Consider the following 22,464-nt stretch of genomic DNA (forward strand, 5'->3'; position numbering starts at 1 on the left):
ATCCTACAATGCTGCGCCGAAAGACGGCGTGTTCAGCTGAGTTCCGGTCACTCTTGCGGTACAGTGACTCGAACGCGCCGAGATCCGGATGGCACCGAGGTGGTGTCCAGCAAATTGCTGCACTGGTGTGGCCATCCTACAATGCTGCGCCGAAAGACGGCGTGTCCAGCTGAGTTCCGGTCACTCTTCCGGTACAGTGACTCGAACGCGCCGAGATCCGGATGGCACCGAGGTGGTGTCCAGCAAGTTGCCGCACTGGTGTGGCCATCCTACAATGCTGCGCCGAAAGTCGGCGTGGGGTGCCCCGTTGGGTTATGAGGTGATGTCAGTAGTGGACCGATGTGTGAATAGGTCGGAACCAGCACAAGGCGCCAAGATCCGAATGGCAAGTCCTGGATGTTGAGTGCCATAGTTGAGAGTTCTGAGCAGTGCTTGTAAGACTGTCTGAAGCTTATTTGCACCTGCTGCAGCTTCACTATTGCCCTGGTGTGGCCAAAGGTCGCACATGACATAGGCGGCCGGCTCCCGAGGTCCGGCGGAACTTTTTTCCTTTTCCTTTCTGCTTCTTGTCCTACAATCCGTTTCATCTGAAGACACGACCAGGTCCCTGAATGTGTGCAGGGGGACGCTATTGATTGAATGAAAATGGCGGCTTGACACAAAGCTGACTCAAGCGTTGCTGTTGATGCTATGCAGACAAATTGGTTTTCAGTTTGTATATTCTTCAGGATTTTTTTTTCCATCCAAGGCTGATTGAGAGTTTGTAGAAAAATGGCTTCAGATTTTCCACATACTACTCTCCAACATTCTTCCTAAATGTAACAATGTGAGACTCACTAGGAGAACGGCTGTTTAGGTTTCCTTTCAAAATGCTGCCAACAATATTTTCTGAATGGAAGACACCATCTTGTAGCATAAAGGGCCGAAAGGGGTTCTGGTCTGGCCGATGGTTGGTGGAGACATTTTGACTATATCTTGGACCTGCCCGGCCTCGCCCAAAATGGCGCCGGTATAAATGGGACTCGTAACTCATTGTTGTGTACTAGTTGAACAACCTTGATATCACGAGATATGAATGCAGTTTTAATGCTCATGGCGGGCGGGGACGAGAATTGATTGAATATTTCGACATCCCTATTGATATTAAGTTCTGATGTGTTATTGATTACTGTACTATTGAAAGTTCGAATTAACGTCACCCATGGTACTTGCACGCAAATGTATATCTAGATAACTTTTTTGAAAGTGGCCCTGTCGTATTTTAATTACAAAATGTACGTCCACCGATTCCGCAACTGTTAGACACCTTAGTTCTTGCAACCTAATGGCTCGTTCGTTACGTTCCTCTATAATGTAAATGTCTCCTCATCATATACGATTCCAGTTTGCTCCGTGGCCGGCCCACGTGGTTATAGGCCCGTATTTGTATACTGACATTTTCACAATAAAGGTTTTTAAAACAAAACATGGTAGTAGTATTTACATTGGTAAAGTTTTTACTTTTAGTCACTGTTTTCGAATCAGTAAAAGGCAAGTGAAATAAAGTAGTCCAATTACATGACGGATAAAAGGTATAATATGTAGGAACGCAGTAAAGATAAATGGTCAAGGGCAGTTGTGTTTTCCACTCCTGCAACATAAAGTGATCGATAAGAATCTGATAATCAGGCGTATCGGCGACTAAGACAGCAGGCCGAGTCTCTTTTACTCAACGGCTCCGTCATGGAACGAAGAAACGCCCTTTTTCTCGAAAAAGGAATATATTTTACTTGCAGGACAGTTGTAAATTTTCCGGGAAAGTACATTAGCCTGGAATATTATAACATATATGTTTTTTAAAAAAAGTTCGAAATCAATAAAAAGCGTATTTTTTAGGTCATATGACCAAGCTTTTCATTATTAAAATTACAAAAGTAAAATGAACCAATAAAATTTTTTATTAACAAGTCACATGACCTGTTATGCTTACGTTGCGCGCTGCGCGCCGCGCCCCGGATTACTTCCGGGTGCGCTAACGCGGCGTGTCATATAACGCATTACGCGACAACGTAGGTCAAGAATATAGTCAAAATGTCTCCACCAACCAGCGTTCGGAACACAACCCCTTTCAGCAGTCCAAAAAGTTCTGTAAAATGACAACAGAGGGGACAGGCAACAAGAACCATCAGTCAAAGAGGGGAGGGCAAGTTCTTCTCTACCGGGTCATGTTGGGGCGCTACCGGAACTGACCGAATTGGTAGTCTACAGTGTTTCTGGATGTTTCAGACTAAAGCTGGCGTCAGCATGAGAGCACTACCATCTCGTAGGTCCGTCGTGGCCATTCCACGAGCAAACATGGCAGCCGCTCCCCACCAGAAGCCTGCGGGAGTCGGGGGCCCCCAAGACTTTTGTAGAATCTTCACGGCTGAGGGGACGCTTTCGAGAATGGGACCTAAGCCCTATCAGGGAAGCGTCCGAGTTCCAAGGTGTCCCAGGGCCATTTTAGTGGACCACGCCCAAATCTGAAGAGCCGGCCGCCATTTTGAGAGTCCTGTGGCAGTCGCTTATCGTTGCATCGCAAGAGCGGGAGCAACTCAACTACATGGTGAGCGAGACGCTGTAGTCGCAAGAGCGGGCGGTAAACAGCTGAATGGCGGAAGAGGCACAGTGTAGCAAAAGCGAGCGGAATGGCAACTAAAACGGTAAAGGGGCGCCCCACTACAGCGTGTCTTCAGGTCAAACGGATTGTGGGACAAGGTCCAGAATAGAAGAGTCATCAAAAGGCAAAAAGTTCCGCCGGACCCCGGGAGCCGGCCGCCTATGTCGGGGCGATCTCAGGCTACACCAGTGCTATAAGACTTGGGGAGGGGGTCGGAGCCAAGCGTCTTCTCAGAGTCCGTGCCATCACACCGCCCCTCGGGGGCCTCCGTCAAGCGGTTTAGGGAGGTACCATATAACATTGTTTTCAAATGCAGTCAGGTCCACAAACGACACTCACTTACTTTGAGAATAGTGAAGCTGCAGTAGGTGGAAATAAGCTTCAGACAGTGTTACAAGCGCTGCTCAGAACTCTTAACTATGGCACCCAACATCCAGAACTTATGCCATTTGAGAATGGCAGTGACATTGAAGCAACTCAGGGACCAAAACCATTAACGTACTTTCACGTATGAAAATCTTACTTGGGGAGGGGGCAGGAGCGAAGCGCCACCTCCCAGTCCGCGCCACCACACCGTATGTTGAAAATCTGAAGCCATCGTTCTACAAAGTCAACCAACCTTGGATGGAAAAATCTAGAAAAATGTACAAACTGAAAACCAGTTTTGGTCTGCATAGCATCAGTAGCAACGCTTGCTATCAGAGTGCATGAGTTTCATGCTCGATCGATTGAGCTAGCCGGATCGGGCAATAAAAAGTATAAAATAGTTATGTAAATAGTTATTTAATAAAATGTTTTACCCTGTTTCTTTGCTGGTGTGTTGTCTATATTTTTAATATTTGCATAGGGTTTGTCGTTATTTTGGGCGGGGTGGGTGACGGAGTCGAGCTGTCTTGCAGCCCTCATGGTGTGGAGCTCAGTTAATCTCACTATTTTCATATTTCTCATGAAGGGTTGTTCCTAATATTTCTATTTTAGCGAGGTCAAAAAGAGATCCAATTAGTGGCCTACTGATTTTGCTCGATTACTTTTATTTTTTTACACGATTTTTCACTATCTGCAAAGACTAAACAGAGTATTGCGACTTTGTGCTTGTTTGTAAATAGAGAATGATCCAAAGAGAACCAATTCTAAAACAGTAAATGCTTGGATAACAATCAATCAAATGGAGAGACAAGCAGGCACAACGGATTACAACGGGGGTAAAGGTCTGCGTTAACTACCGTTCACTATCTGCAAAGAGAGAGTACTACTAAGAGAAAAGAGGGGAGGGGGGGGTGCAGCGTTCAAAGCACATCAGCGTGCATAAATACGAAAATGTTTTTATCTATCACGCACTTGACATTTTAAAGCTTTTCATATTTGCTATTAAAAAACCATTGAAATTCACTGAAAAAACCATAGGTTATAGTCGATATATAGTTAGGAATTTGCATTTACAAAACCTTGAAAATTCAATGAAAAAACCATTGGTTTTAGGCCATATATAGTTAGGGATTTGCATTTACAAAACCTTATTTTACTCTCATAAAACCATTGAAATTCCATATATAGTTAGATGCGCTAACTATATATCGCGCACCCGCAATCCACTGCTGATGATGTCACATATTACATCATTCATGACATGGTCAGTGACATCACTGATGACATTACTGATGACATCACTGATGACATCACTGATGACAACACCCAGTGACTGTATGTTTCTGTAAAGTTAAAATATGTCTTACATATTGAAGAATGAGTGGATGTATAAGTGTCTGGATGAAGGATTTAGTAGGTGCATGACTGACTGTATGAGAGAATGATTAAATGTGTCTCACTGAGTGTATGGGTTAGTGATTAAAGTGTCTTAATTTGGCAATCATTATTTATGTTGTTCTGTAAACTGCTGCATGTTTAAATCAGTAGCTATATCAGTAACTATATGGGTTATTGAATGGTTGCCCAAGTATTTGTATGGGAGACTGAGTATGTGTGTGGGTGGCTGGGAGGTGTATAACTCTGTGCATAGATGTGTGAGCAGTTGATTCCCTAGGTGTATGGTTTCAAAAGTGCATGTAGAAACAGCTGTATGGACAGTTGACTGTGTGCATGAGTATATTGGTGAGTGAATGGATATCTCAGTGCTACATGTCAAAGTAAGTACATATGTAAAACACACTCCATGTGAGAGTTGACATATATAAATAACTGAACATAAGAGCCAGTGAATGTGAGTGGCTGTATGAATCATTGTGAACTTGTATCAAGGATTGTATAAGAGTAAATATGTGTTACTATATGTTTGAATAAGTAAGGTGTGTATAACTGTATAGTTGAGGAAATGGAGATGTGATTGATTCTTTGCATGACTGACTAGGTGTGTGAGTAACTCCATGGATGTGTGACAGTCTGTGAGTGCCTGTTTACACTGAGTGTATCTAAGGTTATATTAGAGTCTGAAGATGTATTATCACATAAATGATATCATCAGTGATGTAATCAGTAATGTCAAATGAGATGTCAGTGATGTCATCAGTGATGTCATCAGTGATGTCATCAGTGATGTCATCAGTGATGTCATCAGTGATGTCATCAGTGATGTCATCAGTGATGTCATCAGTGATGTCATCAGTGATGTCATCAGTGATGTCATCAGTGATGTCATCAGTGATGTCATCAGTGATGTCATCAGTGATGTCATCAGTGATGTCATTTGAGATGTCATCAGTGATGTCACTGACCATGTCATGAATGATGTAATATGTGACATCAGCAGTGGATTGCGGGTGCGCGATATATAGTTAGGGCATCTAACTATATATGGAATTTCAATGGTTTTATGCGAGTAAAATAAGGTTTTGTAAATGCAAATCCCTAACTACATATGGCCTAAAACCAATGGTTTTTTCATTGAATATATATATATATATCGCTGCACGCTTTCTGTGTCCAATTGCGGTGTCAGAAAAAGATTGGCTGGCACACTGGTATCCGTTTAACACATTTTATTCACCAAACTCCCCTCACCCTATATATATATATATATAGTAGTGTTCCAGTAAACAAAGCGACGAGTAAGATGATCGCATAAAACACAACCGTTCATGTGCCATAACTTCATTTTGTCACTGCTCCGATATGATTTGTGCTTTATCAAATATATTGTGTATCTTTGCTTTAAAGGACCTGCACAATACAACTGGCATGTTGGACAACTGAGCAAATATTAATTTTGCGTAAAGTATTTACGATGGAACCGTTTTTTTTTTTTTATTCATTGTTGCTCAGGTTTCTGGGAATACGGGGTTACCGTATTTTATTTAATGACATAAACTGTATGCCTTTCTTCTCAGAAAATAAGTCTAGTCTTTAAAAATCTGCACATTTCTGCCAAAAAGTTTAGTCTAGGTTCCTCTGCGCTAAAAGGTGAAAGTAGACATCAACAATAAGTGATCATTTTCCACTAATCGAAGGCGCTGGGACTTTTTGGGGTGTCTCAATGTGCGCCTCTTAAAACCATTGCTTGCGGTTTTTGTTAGACAATTTGCAGTAGCAGAATTATGCTATTCAGTTTTAGCTACACAATATTCTTCTCAACAATTTTTCCATTGAGATAATTCCCGTTTCTAGCTAGACCATGTAGTTGACCCAAGGCTCATTTTGGTAACACGTCATAAGTGAGGTAAGCCGAATTACTATATGAATTGATGTTTATATTATGGGCGATGCTCCTTATGCATCGTCAATATCCGCTTCGGGATGAATGTAGTGACTTCACTGTTTTCACAAACAATCAACAGTATCTGCGGTCAGGTTGGTGTTCTCTCCCACCTTTGATAAACACTAAATGCTCAGTGTCTCCTTCAGGACTTGCATGCAAAGTTGGGGACTGTGGCTGAATGTTGTGTGCTGCCACCTATTGTTCCCTGAGATTTCATCTTTCTCCTGTCTGTCTGTGTGTGTGTGTGTGTGTGTGTGTGCGCGCGCGTTACCATGCACCTCTACTTTACTGTTTTTTGTGTTTTGTCACTGCACCAATTTGTGAAGCAGTTGAAAAAAGTAATCTGTTATAGGTATGCTTAAGCATTAGCACCCTAGGATGTGGATGGATATAAGGTATGTGACAGCAGCTTTACTTGCGTGGGGAGTGTTTTGATGTTGTGAATGTATTGCACACATAATGCTCCAACCATGTTCCACCATGCTTATAACTGCCTCGGTGTAGGATAAAAGTGTGAGAAAATGCATGGTCCTGTATGCATGTCAGCACCTTCTTTTGTGTAATGGGCTTTATCATACAAACCTCATAGTATGTGATCAAATAAAGAACTTAGAGGTGATAAAATGACTTCTTTGGTTGGAAGAAGGGTTGGTGCAGTTGTGCATCAACCACTGTAGATTCCCTTGAGCCCGCATAGGAGCAACTCTTGCTCTAACTTATGGTATTAGTGTGGAGCGCCCATTAGTAAACAAACCTAGTTCCACCAAACAGTGTATCTGCTTGGATGCAGCCTCGATGTGGTGACAGAGAGGTAACTATTAAGTAATCATCCGTGGTATATGCCTGAGGAATCCACCCAGTTGTGTCGGGGAGCAACTCGTAAGATTTCAAATATACAGCCAGACATGGTACTTGCTTTGAGGTGTTTGTCCAGAAGCAACAGGAAGCATCCCCGGGGAATGGGCATTGTACAGCTAGTCAACTTTATATCCTATGTTTGGCCCACTGTGTGTCTTGGGAAGTTAGTAAACCTTGTATACACAATGTGCTGTGCTTGACATGAGTGAAACTAGGATGGCATTTGCTCCCACTGTGTTCCAATGCAATAAGAAGTTTAGGAGTAGACGGAGATTGTAGCCTCTCTTACCCGAGTAAAGAGTGGGGGCTGTCAAGATTTTATGTAGATCTTAAAAATGTGGTGTCTGGCACAAAACAACATCTGTGCTCGTGTGAAGCTTCACATTTCAATAGTATACATTCATTTATCTTTGAATACTTGGGGAAACCCTCTACTTCGGCTGCTAAGTTCCTGGATCTGTTTTCTCCACGTGATCCATGCCATAGTTCTTGACCTTTCATAACCGCTCATTTTATTGGGACAGAAGAATTTATGCACACTGCTTAGCGTTTCTGAATGTAGGCTTTGTTTCCAAAGTTTCCAGCTCTGACAGTCTACTGAATGTTTCCTGTTAAATTTTACTTGCAGTTGTTAAATAAAGCTCATTTCAGTGGCACTATATGCGATTTGACCTTTAATCTTGTAATTTTTGATAGTGAAGGAATCTGGGTAGTCCTAGCAGCCATATGTTCGTCACATGCTCATGAATGTTTTATGGCACCATGCCCAAGGATAGGCCACGTTTGCACAAGTTCTTAAGCGATCTTAATTTATCACCGGTTTGAACTTGAAAGTAACCACTTCCTGATAAAGGCAATTGTTTGATTAATACTTCACGTTGAAGTTTTTAGAAATTACAAAATACAGCAGTAGAACCGAACTCTTGCTGAAAATAAAAAACAATACAGTTTCGCTGCATTTGCTCACATGTATTTTCTTAAAGGACATGACTGTTTTGCCCACATGAAGGGTGGAGTGGGATTAGCATGAGTTAAGTTTTCAAATTTAGAAAACCGAATTCCAATGTTAACTGTGTTTAAAATTGACCTTTATTCCTTCCAGCCACCACTAAAACATTTTTGTTTAATCTGTCATGTAACCACTTAAGCGTATTGGGCAGCCTTTATATATAAAAAACAGCATGAAGTTCATGGCACGTACCAGCACCTCGGCAGAACACTTGAGACAGCCCACCTACACTCCATAACTGCATGGCCATGTAGCTGGTAAAGCAATGCCTGCACAACAGCACGCCAACCGATCACCGAATCATTCTTCATAGAACCTATTTCAGTCACTGGTGCGGCCAAATGATCCCTACACACAGGAACAGAATTAGATCTGTTGAGTTTAGGAACCAGGGCAAGGTGAAATGATAAATCCCCTCCTTAGCCTGGTTGTTACCTTTTACTTACGTTTCCTACTACCCCTTTCCAGTTACCTTCTTCCCCACTAATGGCTGATCCAAACCCTGTTTATCAAAGTCTTAAACAAAAATAAGTGAAGGAGGTCTCCCCCTGAACACCGCCAGCACATAACACTCTTACTGAACCGCCTATTCAAATGCTATACTCTACTTCGATCTGAGGTGGAAAAGTCAAACGTGTTAAATTTGTTAATTTTAAACTTACAAAATTGCTACTGGCCATACCAAAGACAGAACTTGTGCTACACAAATGGCATTTACTGAACCTACCATTCTCTCTCCTGTGCCTCCAGACTGAACAGTATTGTGCATGTGGGTACTTGCCTGGTTTACCATTGAACTCAATGTAGTGGGAGAATGTGCTTGTCTCTGTAGGGTTAAAAGCACTGTCACTGATAGATGGAGTATGCAATTTATTTAACCTGTCGCCATTTGAAGTATTGCAATAGGTTTTTTTTCTTTTGTAAATTTGGGTCGAAGCAGTACTGCTGCGATCAGTTTGCCACCAGCAGGCGTATTGTTGAGCATCCTTTCTAAACCAGTATGCGCCATTCTTCAGTCCAGAGATTGGTCCTGTGTGCCACAGTTTCATATAGGAACTTTGGGGAGTCTTTCCTTTTAAGAGATAGGGTGTTTTTTTTTTTAAGCATTCTTTTCTCCATTAGCCTTTTTTCGTAACATAAAAAAAATTAGAAAAAGGGACAAAAGGTATTCATGAAAAAGTATTAATGTGTTTTTAGATTTGATTAATTTGCATTATGTGCACTCGATTGGCCCGGTGGTCTTGTGTTACCATTTACATTACTTTGACCTCCCGCAGCATTGCTGGAGGTGGTACTGATCCCTTTTGAAGAAGCAGAGGGCGTTTGAACACAATAGTACAAGAATATGGGAGGCAGTTTGAATGGAGTGTAATTTGCGCAGTTCCCTTAGATTGGCTCAAGCATTAAATTTTAATATTCATATGTATATATATTTTTTGAATTCGTTTTTACTGGCCTTGCATGTTATTGAAATGTATTCTCTCCCCGGAATGGAAAAGTACTGGGTTTTATTTCAGAAGATTAAAATCAGTTCTAACCAGCTGTAAACGTTTTTGAGTGTCAGACGCTATGGACAAATGAAAGCCTGATTGAATTCAATGGCTAAAAATTTTTTGCGGAGACTTTAGCCCGTTTAGTTTTAGCAAATATAATCAGTTTAATTACTCAGTTAACATGCCATGGTCTTGCACGTAAAATAGTTTCTAAATGACTTCTAAATAATCTAAATTAAACATTAGTTATTGTACGGAATGACTTTCCCCTGGGATCTTAGTGCTAACATCAAGGACTTCAACCAGCAGCAACGCCAGTAGTCCTTATTGAACAGCTTACATTAATGCCTACTATTGCTTCTATTGACATGCCACTAAGACCCTACATCCCTCGAGCAGCATTCCACCTAAAAAAAGAATCCAGAAACCACTGCAGCTCGTGGAGTTTAGTGATCGATACCCAACCTTTTGGACATCTCCAAAAGAAAACAGGGTGGGTATCAGACTACCGTTTAAGGACCACAGTGAGGTTAAGTGTCTTCTAGACTGCAACCATTCGCACTGCTGACTAATATACAGCACTAAACTGCTTGACTTCATGACAAAACAATTTGTAATCCCTGGCTGTAAGAGGCACCCTGTTTGAATTTTTGAGGAACTTTAATATCCTAGATTATGAGAACCCGGTCCTGTTTTGGAAACCAGAATATGGTGTCTGTTCTTCTTTAATAGTACTCCACAATTAAAAAGTCACTGATTTATCCCATTGCTCAATCCACAAAAGATTTGGAAGATCCACTGATGAACCGGTAGGATGTTTATTGACTATCTGTTCCGAAACAGTGCCACTGGAATTATGCAGCAGTGGAGTGCCAAATTATGCGGCAGTGGAAGGACCAAAGTATGCGGCAGTCGAGGGCCATAAATATGCGCCACTGACAAAATTATGCTTCTAGAAAAGGTACATTATGCAGCGTATTGCCACACCACACGTTTTGTGATGGTATTACATCCTTGTTTTTACATTTTTAATTAGGGTAGTTAATACTCTCTGGGCAAAGGTTTCTGTTTATTAGTACCAATTCAACACCTAAATATATAATAACCAACAGAGCACCAGTCCACTTTAACTGTGGAGCAACACGTGCCTCTGTGCATTAAGTAACTTTTGATCCACTTGAGCTAAAAAGTAAAAAGTTAGCGGAAGGTTATCCAGTTAATGGATTAAGCAGAAAATGCATAATTCTGCAGAAAATGCCACAGCTGTATCAGATTACTGTGCATGCCCATACTGCCAATTACCACTTCACTCACTCTCCAACGCGACCACCCGCACTCCTCTGTGCTTGCATTCCTACACAGTTCTTCACGTCCTGTGTGGTTGGAAAGAGACTTCAGACATTCTGTCATTACCTTATTTATAAGACCTCCAGTGGATATTATTGGTCTGTTTGTGACTCTAGGTCAGTTACTGTTCTTCCCAGTTGCTACCATGTGGTGTACCATTGGGCCAGAGATTTGTACTGGATCATGGTGTTACATATTGGTGTTGCAGATTGCTGCAATAATGTTTTTGCTTAAAATGATAATGTGCATTCTCCAGTGTTATAGAGTGGCACAATTTCTATAACCGCCATCAAGATGCCAATGAGATTGAACCCTTTTTAATTTGATTGCAAATGTTTGTGTCCATGTGAGAATTTGAAAGGTTTTACACACACTGTCGTTTGTGACCAAACTCAAAAGGACTGTAATCGGTATGTTCTTCCCAGTCCATTACAAAAAGAATGCCTGTTCATAGCCAAGACTATTGAACACTGCTTAGCAAGTTAAGGCTCCTAATAAAACAACAGCATAAGTGTCTGCATATGTGGTCTCTTCTCAGAAGAAAGTAAAGCAGTCATAGTTGGAAGCAGATATAAAATATGCTATGGTCCTTATTATTCTTGATATAAATGCTACATTCAGTACTGTCTCTCATCCGGGTTTTCTCTAGCAACTAGCAGCTACTGTTATTCAAGACATTGCTCTTGCCTGGTTTCATTCTTTCCTGAAAGAACGCTCCTTCCAGATTATTGCTCAATCCTATAAATCTAAGGTATGTGTAGTATTTAATAAGGAAACACTGTGAAGATGCTTGAAGTCTTGAGTTTATTCAGCTTAGAAGAAGTACAGCGACAGGAGGCAGAGACTACTATCAACTGCCACATAGCAACATTCTCTCACAAAGCATGGAACCATGAAGAACAAAGGTTCTACCTACAGGTGCCCTGGAGGCACAACACAGAGAATACCACATTATCCTCTTTTCTATAAAACAAAAGATAAAACGATGGAAAATAGAAGAGGAAAAAGAAAAACATAAGCGAGAAAGAAAAGAGAAGGAAAGAAAAGTGGTAGGACGAGTAAGGAAAAGAAAGAAGGAAAACACAACAGAGAAAGTAGGAAGACACATCTGAGAGCAAAACAGAAAACAAAGTTATTCGAACCTGGCAGGAATCCTACAAACTCGAAGACTCCTGCGAAGCTCAGGCACAAAAGTTGCATCAATATCACTACCATTTCCATTATTATTTACAGAACTAGAACAACCGTTGTTTGTTTCTGAACTAGAACTGGACAAAGAATCATTAGAGGAAACATCATCTCTACCGACCTTTACAATTTTACAAATGTTCCACCAATTCTTGTTATTCACACGCACCGCATTCCCGCAAACCTTATCAACCACTAGTGGCTCGGAGAATTTGCTCCTTCCCTTGGTAACATGAACAGGATTTTTTATGCGAACAACATCACCAGCACAAATATTATGAGGAACAGATCTTTTCCTTTCATCTAAATAAACCTTTTGTTTCTTTTGAGCTGCTGAAACATTGTCCCTAACAAAACCATCAATGCCATCCATCACATTCATCTTCACCCATTTGGACATCCAACCCGGACAAATTTTCGTAGGTTTCCTCCCCCTTAGAAGTTCGAAAGGAGAAACTCCCAGTAGAGGAATGCGCAGTAGTACGGTAAAACCATAACATGGAACGCACAGCATTCTCAACTACACACTTGCTGGCAATGGCCCACTGCACACAGTTATTGAGCACACGATTCATCCTCTCAACAAGGCCATTGGCCTGGGGGTGATAGAAAGAACTCTTCTTATGAGTAACACCACCCTGTTTAAGAAAGCACTCGAAATCAGAGCTAACGAACTGCACACCATTGTCCGTCATGACAACTGAAGGAAAACCCTCTCTCAAGAAAATGTCTTACAAAAAAAGAATGACATTAGCAGAGGAAGGTTCACTAATAAAACGAATCTCAGGCCATTTGGAGTAATAATCAATGGCAACAATGGCAAAACGAGAAGAAGGTAGAAGATAGAAAGGACCTACCAAATCAACACCAATCCTCTCCCACGCTCTCTCCGGAAACTGAATAGGCTCCAAAGGGGGAGTCCTTACCTTGTGACTTTTGTCAGAAGACTTACAGATAACACAATTATCAATTAAAGTATCAACACAAACATCCATTTGTGGCCACCAAAACACATCTCTCAACCTATGCTTCGTGAAAGTTTTCCCTAAATGACCTTCATGTGCACCATCAACAAGACGTTTCCTCAAACTCTCAGGAGGAATAAGCCTTCCACACCGCAAAAGAATACCGTCCTCAACAGTGAGCTCATCAGCAACCTTAACAAAGGTCTGGAAATGTCCAGAAACATTCTTCTCTTTAGGCCAACCAGATTTCAAGTAATTAACAACTTGAACAAGAACCTCATCCTTTAACAACTCCTCTTTCCACTCAACCTCACTAATAGCACACATACCTTCAAGATCGAACGCAGTATGCAAGGTACCTCATGGAGTTTCTCATGGCTCCTCACTGAGGCCTATACTGCTCTATATTTATGTGCGTCCTTTGGTGGACATAGTAGTGAACCATGGACTGCCAGTCCATGCCTACGCTGATCACACAAAATTGGCATATCTTTTTCTTCATCAGATTCCAGTACTACCTCTAATTTAGCAAACTGTCTTTAGAATGTGGCAGACTGGATGAAGCTTAATTGCTTGAAGCTTAATGGTAGCAAGGCAGAAGAGTTGGTTCTTGGTAATCAACCCCTGTAGCAGCTTGACATTTAACTCTGAGATGGATGAGATTCTCGTTCTTGGAATACTACCTTCTGCATGATCATCTACATAGGTGTCAAATGTTCTTGGTCAGACTCACATTAGTGCAAATGAGTCAGACATCTCAGGGTCAGAATATTCTCACTCCTTTATTCCCCATAAATACCATTTACAGCTACTTGTTTTGCCTTTCTTTAGGACCTTACAAAGATCTTCCCTCTCCTTACCCCGAGGGGCAGAAAACGTCTTGTAGTGCAGGCTGATATATAATGTCTCAAAAATTGTAATGCCACCTTGCCAGGGCTGCCAATGTGTCTTAACCTGCTTCTGCATATCATTCCTAATATTCATTCTTGTATGCTGCCTTATCTTCATAGTCATTCCTCAGTTTAAGACCTGCTTGCAAAAACCTCCCAAAGGGGTTAGGTTTCCTCAATATCGAGGCCTACTCTGGAGGCATTGGCAGAGCACCAGCCTCTGAGTGGCTGATATCTGTCTGTGCCTTATGTGCATAATGAGATGCTTGTCTTCACAGGGGGAACAAGCATGAATGTGCACCTTTATACATGTTTTTGTACATGAAGCTGAATACTGAGATGACCACGTTGACACTGATTGGATGGATCGCCACCAAAGATTTTTATGCCCAGTTACCGGACTCTCTTTTGACTTGAAGTACAGAGAAAGGACTTGCAGAAAAGTCAGTGTGTTTGGCATTCCCCCCCTCCCCCCCCCCCCCCCCCCCCCCCAGCCAGCTTTTACTTAGACCTGAAGGTAGTTGATTACTTGGTGTGTTTAGGGCTTACAGAAACTGGGAAACGATGGCTTAATTCAACGAGATTTGGTTGCGTAGCTTTGAGGCCCCATGCAAGGTTGCAGACATCGAGAGCCGTATTAACCTCAACTTTATGCATTTGCTTGCGGAAGGGTTAAATTAATTGTGATACCCTCTCCCAGGTGAGGGAGAGCAGAATGGAGAAGCCAGTAGGGCGAACTGATTCCAAAGACATTGATTGCTTCAGGCACTCTTCCCTGTGGTTAAATGTGTGAACTTTTTTTCTCTATGCCACGTGGTGCAGTTGATCCCAGACCACAGTTTTCGTCCTAGGTGGCCGCACTATCCACACCTCCACTGATTATGTTATGAGAACTGCTCATTACAGTCCCTCTCTATGATAGGACATTGAACCTTGACGTTTTGGTTCCTACTGATGTTGAAGGACTTCAGAACTCTCGCTCCTGCAGCTGCCATACCCTGTAATAGTGGTGAATCCAGTCGCCACCCTTTCTTGAGAAAGTTGTGATGAAACTGAGCTGACCCCATCGAGGCTTGACTTTACTGGTGTGCTTAAGCTGACCTCCGATATAGTATTGAATTACTCTGCAGACTTTCTGCCTAGGACTCTTAAATGCAGGGTGGTCAAGCTGTTGTGTGCATAAACTAACCTGGAACATGTGTGGAACGCTCCTTGACCTATTCGTGATTTAGAACAGAGCATTGTTTTACTACGCGATTAAGCTTAATTTGAATAACTCCTCTCTTAAAAAAATATATACCAGATTCCATGATATAATTACAATTGTGTTATCCACGAGCTATTTATTTAAATTCTGCCTGAGTAAGCTTTTGCTGTTTGACCTCTCCAATACCTGAAAGTCAAAGCACTTTTTATGCTCTTGGCTATTCAGTGACTTATCACTCGAGGCCCTTCAGGGACAACAGACCGTACTCGTTATAAGGACTGCCTGTTGTCCCACCATCCTCAGAGAACTGGCCCATAACCATTTCATACCCTTTCTTTGGTTTGGCCTTAATGTTGCTTTTTCACCACTCAGGCAGAAAAATGTTGGAAGCATGTTTGCATAGGGGTCTACGTAATAGAAATGTATCTATTGTCTTTTAAAGACTTCCCACAGCTGCTAAGGGAAACTGAAGCATTGTTTTTAAATGTGGTGGGTTCCATAAAATAAAAATAAAAAATGCCCTCCTGATTGTCTGAGGCACAAGGCCGATCTGCGTCTGTGCACAGCAGTGGGTTGCCAAAACCTGATGTATGGTCTGGGTCATTGGTATTGTTTGTAATCATCTGTCCTCCTTTCGCCCTTTTTCCATAAACCAGTGTGCCAGCTCCCTCAAATCTTTTGTTTTACCCTCTTATTTTAAGATATAGTTGTAACTCCAACCCTATTAGATTGCATAGCCACCTGCTAACCTTGCCATATGTCTGTGTATGTTGGAAACCTGCCGACCCACCTGATGCCACATTTGGTTTTAAAAAAAAGTTTATTATAAATTAATCCTAGTATCTCTCATTAACTTTATCCTGTAAAGTGTTCACCCTGCGTACTACCATTACTGGTTATCTACCTTGTTCCCAGTGTAGCTGTTGCTGACTCCCTTTTCCCACCAGTCTAGCTTTTTTCCCGTCTTTGCAGTCCTGCTCTGTTTTTAAATCCCGCCACCACCACCACCACCACCGATATCGAAGCCCTCACAACCCCAACACCACCACCTTCCAACAAATATTTTAAAGAATTATCTCGATTTCCAACCATTAGGAATTGTTAACTTTCGGGCCCAACATTCTGAGTTGTATATTTTCATCAATGTGCCGGAAACGAAAGTATACACTTCTTAAGACCCTTTATTTTTTTTGCACTGCAGCAACATTCTGTAAATGCCTGACAGCATTGTTTGCTTTTTTTCTGTACACAGTCAGCAGGAAGTTGACAATGAAAACCGGATGCAGCATTGGTGAAAACCCCAAGGGAGGAGGGGGTAAGTGATTGTTTGCATGTGATTGCTGCAGTGTATGGCTAATGTTATTCTGCTGTTTTGCACCCAAACGTTCTAAACCGGAAACTCCCTTTGTTTTGTTTAACTTATTTTATTTTAGAAAATTATTTCAGTAGAAGCTGTACCTGTATGCAGGACATTCAATTAATAGAATGGAAAGAAATTTGAATCTTCATATGTCGGAAAAAAAGGCATTCTGTGAAGTGTAATTTTAATTTTTAGAATTCCTGAATTTAAAGTACTTTTTCTTATTCTCTTTTTTTTATTTCATCTCTATTCTTTTCCCGTCTTTCTGCATGTTTAAAGTGGTAATGCTTCTTTGTTCGCATGTGTATATTCTCTTCAGTAGTATTTTTCTTTTTCCTTTTTGTTTTGTTCCCTTCTATTTTCTTGGCATTATCTTTTTATTTGGGTTTTTTTAATATGCAGGTTATCATTTCCCAGACTGGGCTTACAAAGCTGAATCTAGCCCAGGCTCCCGACAGATTCAGCTGTGGCATTTCATCTTGGAACTATTGCAGAAGGAGGAGTTCCGACACGTCATTGCCTGGCAGCAGGGGGAGTATGGCGAGTTTGTCATCAAGGATCCAGATGAAGTGGCTCGCCTGTGGGGCCGGCGGAAGTGCAAGCCCCAGATGAACTATGACAAACTGAGCCGTGCCCTAAGGTAAGAATAAAGGCGTGCTGGGTGGAACGCTGTTAGTGAATAGATGGCGAATTGTGTGAGTGGGTGGAAGTAAGCAAACAAGATTGTAATCCATGTTGGCACGAGGATTGTAGATCTACAAAAACGCTTAATCACAGGAGCAAGTACAGTTGCAGTGTAAATTAAATGTATTTATGTAATGGCGCAGGACTCCCACGCAGTCTATGGCTACATAACTTTGTGAAAGGAAAGGTTTATCAGAACATCTGAATGTTGGGAGCTCTGTTGAAAGCAGACGAGTGCTCCGGGCTTCTAATGGCCGGTAGAAGGCCGGAGCTCCAACATTTCAGCTGGTGCTGTGAACCAAAAGCCTCACGGAGCCAGAGGGGATTTCAATCACCTCTGGCTCCGTGAGGCCTTTGTTTTACAAATCAAAATTCTGCCTGTGTTGGAATGTTCTATTAGCTTTAGAACCCTCAGTAGCAGGCTCTACCAGCAATTAGCTCAGGCCTTTAATGCTGGAGCAGGCCTTTAATGGCCATAGAGCCCACTACTGCAGACTCTTAAGGCTATATTCAGTCACTATGTTGCAGTCTAACTTTTTCTGTTAAAGATCAGCATCATTAACGTATACTTTGTACCTGTGACTTGCCATTATGAACTAATTTACAAGTGATCTATTGACCTGTGAACAGTATTGTCATGATTAGTTGGATGAAAATGTGACTGGGCTCAACCGGAGGAAAATCTATTCTGCACGATGCAGCCTTGTCGTATAGACCACATTCTTTTTGTGTACTTTCCGATGCCCTTATGTTGTACTAAGTGGTTATAGATAATAGGAGGCAATCATCTAGTCCGGAGAACCATATACCAATAAGGCCTTTGTTCCGGGGTACAGGGCTCTTAATTACTTATTTTTTGTAGTCTTGGGTATCGCCTACCTGTACAATTATGCATAATACATTTCTTATGAAAAGGGCTACACAGTAAGTTTCAATAATCAATACTGCTTAAATTACTTCCTGTATCTGAAGCATCATCATAATGAGCGTAGGCTAAGTCAGTCTTTTTTTAAAAACCTATGGAACATTTGAGATTAAGAATTTAATATGAGATATATATACACACACATGATGATTTTTTATCCCTTTTTCAATGGGAAATAGTCTCATGCGTTTTAATGCAGCACATTCACTGGGTGGTTGAATGACACCCCAAACAGCCAATAGCATAAGGTAAGTGGATAATACTCCCATGAGGTGAAGGTAAATTCCACCCGAAGTGGATGGTAAATACTTCGCAGTAGGTCTTGCAGATAAGATAGTTGGGCTGTCCCGTATGACCTAAAAAAAACTTAAATGGAAGGGTGCTGTGAAACAGATGGGTCTGTAGAATGGGCTACAGAAACACTTGCAGATGTCCTGTATCGTGAAAGGAATAGGTTATAGCCGTCAGCAGCATAAACGGGCACCGGAATAGTATCGCAATAAGTGGTACAGAGGCTGATAGACAGCCCTATTAGCCTATGATGATGATGATGTTCCCTTTGTAGTTCTATAGGAGCAATTCTAATACTGTGGAAGTAGCATCCCTAAAACCATTCTGAAAAAAATAAGGGCTAGTTACAGAACAGATAATGATTTATTTAAAATTAGCAAACACAAGGAGATGATGGACGGAGCGCTGAAACTTTTCAGACACTCACCCCCAGTCACAGATCTGGGTTGAATCCATCATAGTTCTTTAGCTTACTTCGCCGCCTCAGTTCAGACCCTGCTATATGCAAATCAATCTTGACTCTGTGACTCATGGGAACAGTCCAGCCCGAACTGCCAAGCCAGGTCTTCCTTGAACAGGAAACCAGCCTCTTGGGACCGGTTTCTGCGTAATACCCTACATCAGCCAGGCTAGCTTGAATACAGTGGTCAAGTGAGCATGGGGCCCATGTCTGGGCATACCCTGCCAACTTAGGGCAAACAAAGCAACTGGAGTCAAGCTATCCTGGCTGATAAGGGCTGAAAGTCCGAAACTGGTCCTAGGATGCTTGTTTCCAGTCAAGGGAGGACCTGGCCTGTCATTTTGGCCTGATCTGTTCCCATTGGGCGCAGAGTCAAGACTGATATGCATATGGCTGGGTCCAAACTGAAATGGCTTGGTGAGCAAAAAAACGATGGATTTAGGCCCAGATCTCTGTACTGGGGCGAATGTATGACCTTATTTTATTTATTTTGAAAGTTTTATATAGCGCGAACAAGATCTTTGCAGATATCAGAGCACTTTACAAAGCAGGGAATACTAACAAGAGAGTGAATAACAGGCCATTAGGTATAGCGTAGTTGTTGGGGTTGGGGTTGGGTAGGTACATGAGGGAGCATAGTAAAACAGGTACATCAATAATGCAAATAATAAAAATAAGTGTGAGCATAGATAGTCAGGTAAGTCAATAGTACAGGTAAAACAAATAATCGAAGGGATCGAACAGATAATACAGATCGGTGCAAAGTCTTTAAAAATCCATGTTAATAGGTCAAGTGTATTTAGCCATGAGAATAGCGTTTACTTCTTTCTTAAAAAGTGTGATGGAGGAGATGAGCCTGGTTTCAGGAGGGAGTGAGTTCCAGATCCTGGGTGCCATTCCTGAGAAGGAGCGTTTATAAGTTTTTTCCTTCCGGAATCTTCGAGGTTTTAGCAGAAGATTGTTTGTGCCCCTAGTTTTTCTAGAGCCGCCAGAGATTGACAGCTTCTGGTTGAGGTATCAGGGAGAGCTCAGGTGTACAGCCTTGTGTGTCATGCAGGCAATTTTCAGATGTATTCTGGCTTCAAAAGGCAGCCAGTTCAGGGATTTCAAGTCAGGGGAGATATGCGAGAGTTTTTTTGACCCAGTGATGAGTCTCGCTGCAGCGTTTAGAGAAGCTCTTAGGGGTGCAGTAGTAGTTAGAGGGAGACCGCAGAGGGCGATGCTGCCGTATTCTATTCGAGGGATGACTAGTGCTTGTATTGCAGTTTGGAAGTCTTTGGCTGATAGGAAGGGTTTAAGTTTCCTCAGGGTATTGATTTGGAAGTTCGCTCCCTTAGTTGCCTTGCTGATATGATGCTGCATGTTGAGATTGGTGTCGAGAGTTATGCCTAAAGATTTTGCTGAGTCCACGATGGTGGGTTGGACATTGAGTGCAGTTAGCTGTTTAAGCCAAGTTTGAGTGGTAGAGATCTTCGCGGGAGGTGAGATCAGAAGGAACTCTGTTTTCAGAGCATTGAGTTTGAGATGATTATCGGCAAGCCAGGATTGGGTGCTTCTGATCGTTGAGTTCAGGAGTAAAATGTCTTTGGGGGATTGTAATTTGAGATATAGTTAGTTCTCTTCCAGGGGATCCTCATCAATAGTCATAAGCATTAGAATATTCCCGCCCATGCGCGGGACCCCGGAAACAATATATTATATGTGCCCCACATATACATACATATATATATATATATATATATATATATATATATAATTAAGCAATTGCAGCCAAATAAAACAGTAGAGCTGGAATATGCTGTGAAGAATTTCCACCATACATGTGTATTAGCATTAGAAACATGAGAAACAACACCAATGCTTGTTTAGAAACTGTTTTAATGCTTAGAAAGCAGTAGAAATTCTTATAACACACTGTAAGCACATACAGCTCCCAGGCTGCATTGCAAATACCCAGTCTAAAAAGACTGAAAAGCTAACTTGTAGCTGCATGTACTAAAACTGACGCTGTGCCTTTAAGGCACCTCTGCCCCTAGCTTCCCATCATGCCTCAGGGGTTACAGTTAGGTCAGTTGTTCTTTCCGGCTCCTTCAGGAAGGACCCTGGATACACAGCTCCACATTTTTTCTGCCTTTTTCAGTCAGAAAATCTTCAAAAGAACCATTTTTTGATTTACTTTGACTTTTAACATCAGGGTCAAGTAAATAACTGCTTAGCAGTCGAATTTTTGTGAGGTTTTCCTGTCAGGATGCCCTCATTATTTGATGATTGCCCTTCTTGTGGCCACAAGAAGGCAAAAACGGACTCTCATAAGGTCTGTATTTTATGCTTGCCAGAGGATCATGATCCAAAAGACTGTTCTCATTGTCAAAATCTGTCTGACAGGACTTTAAAAGACAGAGAGAGAAACAGGCTCTATGGTCTGGCACAGAGATCCATGAGGGGAAGATCTACAGAGAGGAAGAGTTCGAAGAGACCCAGAACTCCCTCCAAAGGCAAGCCAGAGCGTCCATCAACCTCAGCGCCGGGCTCGGCGCTGAAAAAACGACATCTGATGGACAGTTCGAAAGAAAAAGCTCCGTCGACGTCGGGACCGGCGTCGATGAGGAAATCGTCATTGAAAAGAGGTTCACCGACATCGAAGAAAGCTCCGCCGTCTAGGCGACGATCGGCGTCGAGAGAAGCCACGAGATCTCCGTCGACGAGAAGATCGGCGTCAAGACGTAAGTCAACTCCGCCGCCGTCAACCAGGCGACGGTCGTCGTCGAGAGACAGAACACACTCGCCGTCGTCTCAACGTCGACAGGCTTCGAAGAGTGTGACACCTCCGCCGACGTCTCCACGGAGGCGCTCGGCGTCGAGGAGCAAGAGCCCCCTCGGACGATCGTCGTCGAGGAAGGGATCATCGTCGAAGGCGTGTCGGCGCTCGACGTCGAGGATGTCCGATCCTCCGCCGTCACCACATGCCAGGTCGACATCAAGGGCATCGTCGACGACAGGACACCGTCGATTGCCATCTCCGTCGCCGACAGACCAACGTCGGTCGACGTCGAGACCTCCTTCGACGACAGGGCAACGCCGTTCGACGTCGAGACCTCCGTCGACGGCAGGGCAACGCCGTTCGACTTCGAGACCTCCGTCGACGGCAGGGCAACACCGTTCGACGTCAAGACCTCCGTCGAAGGCAGGGCGACGCCGTTCGACGTCGAGGGAGAAGACTCCGTCATCGGCTCGACATCACAGGACAGCGTCGAGAGAACACAGGTCAGCGTCGAGGCGTTCGACGTCGAAGGTTATCACTCCGTCGACGCCGCAGAGGCGTTCAACGTCAAGGGAAAGACTTTTAAGACGTCTTCCAACACCGGTGAGACGAAAATCCCCTTCAGTGCCTTCAACAATTTTGGTGACTCAATCGGCTTCTCACCATTCCTCCTCGGGTA

At 42.5% G+C, this 22,464-nt stretch overlaps 1 protein-coding gene across 4 annotated transcripts in view; it reads left to right on the forward strand.

Moving 5' to 3' along the window:
- ETV3 (ETS variant transcription factor 3) overlaps nt 1-22,464 on the forward strand; it is a 181,471-nt gene that overhangs the window by 40,664 nt on the left and 118,343 nt on the right. For 2 of the 4 annotated variants that reach the window (XM_086945333.1, XM_086945334.1), the window contains exons 2-3: nt 16,557-16,619; nt 17,067-17,304. In XM_086945333.1, coding sequence (XP_086801459.1) covers nt 16,574-16,619; nt 17,067-17,304 — 284 coding nt within the window. In that variant the 5' untranslated portion in view covers nt 16,557-16,573. The remainder of the gene's footprint in view (nt 1-16,556; nt 16,620-17,066; nt 17,305-22,464) is intronic. The other 2 variants (XM_086945335.1, XM_086945336.1) reach the window with 1 other exon arrangement.

Source organism: Lissotriton vulgaris, chromosome 12 (assembly GCF_964263255.1).
Source record: "Lissotriton vulgaris chromosome 12, aLisVul1.2, whole genome shotgun sequence".
Taxonomy (NCBI): domain Eukaryota; kingdom Metazoa; phylum Chordata; class Amphibia; order Caudata; family Salamandridae; genus Lissotriton; species Lissotriton vulgaris.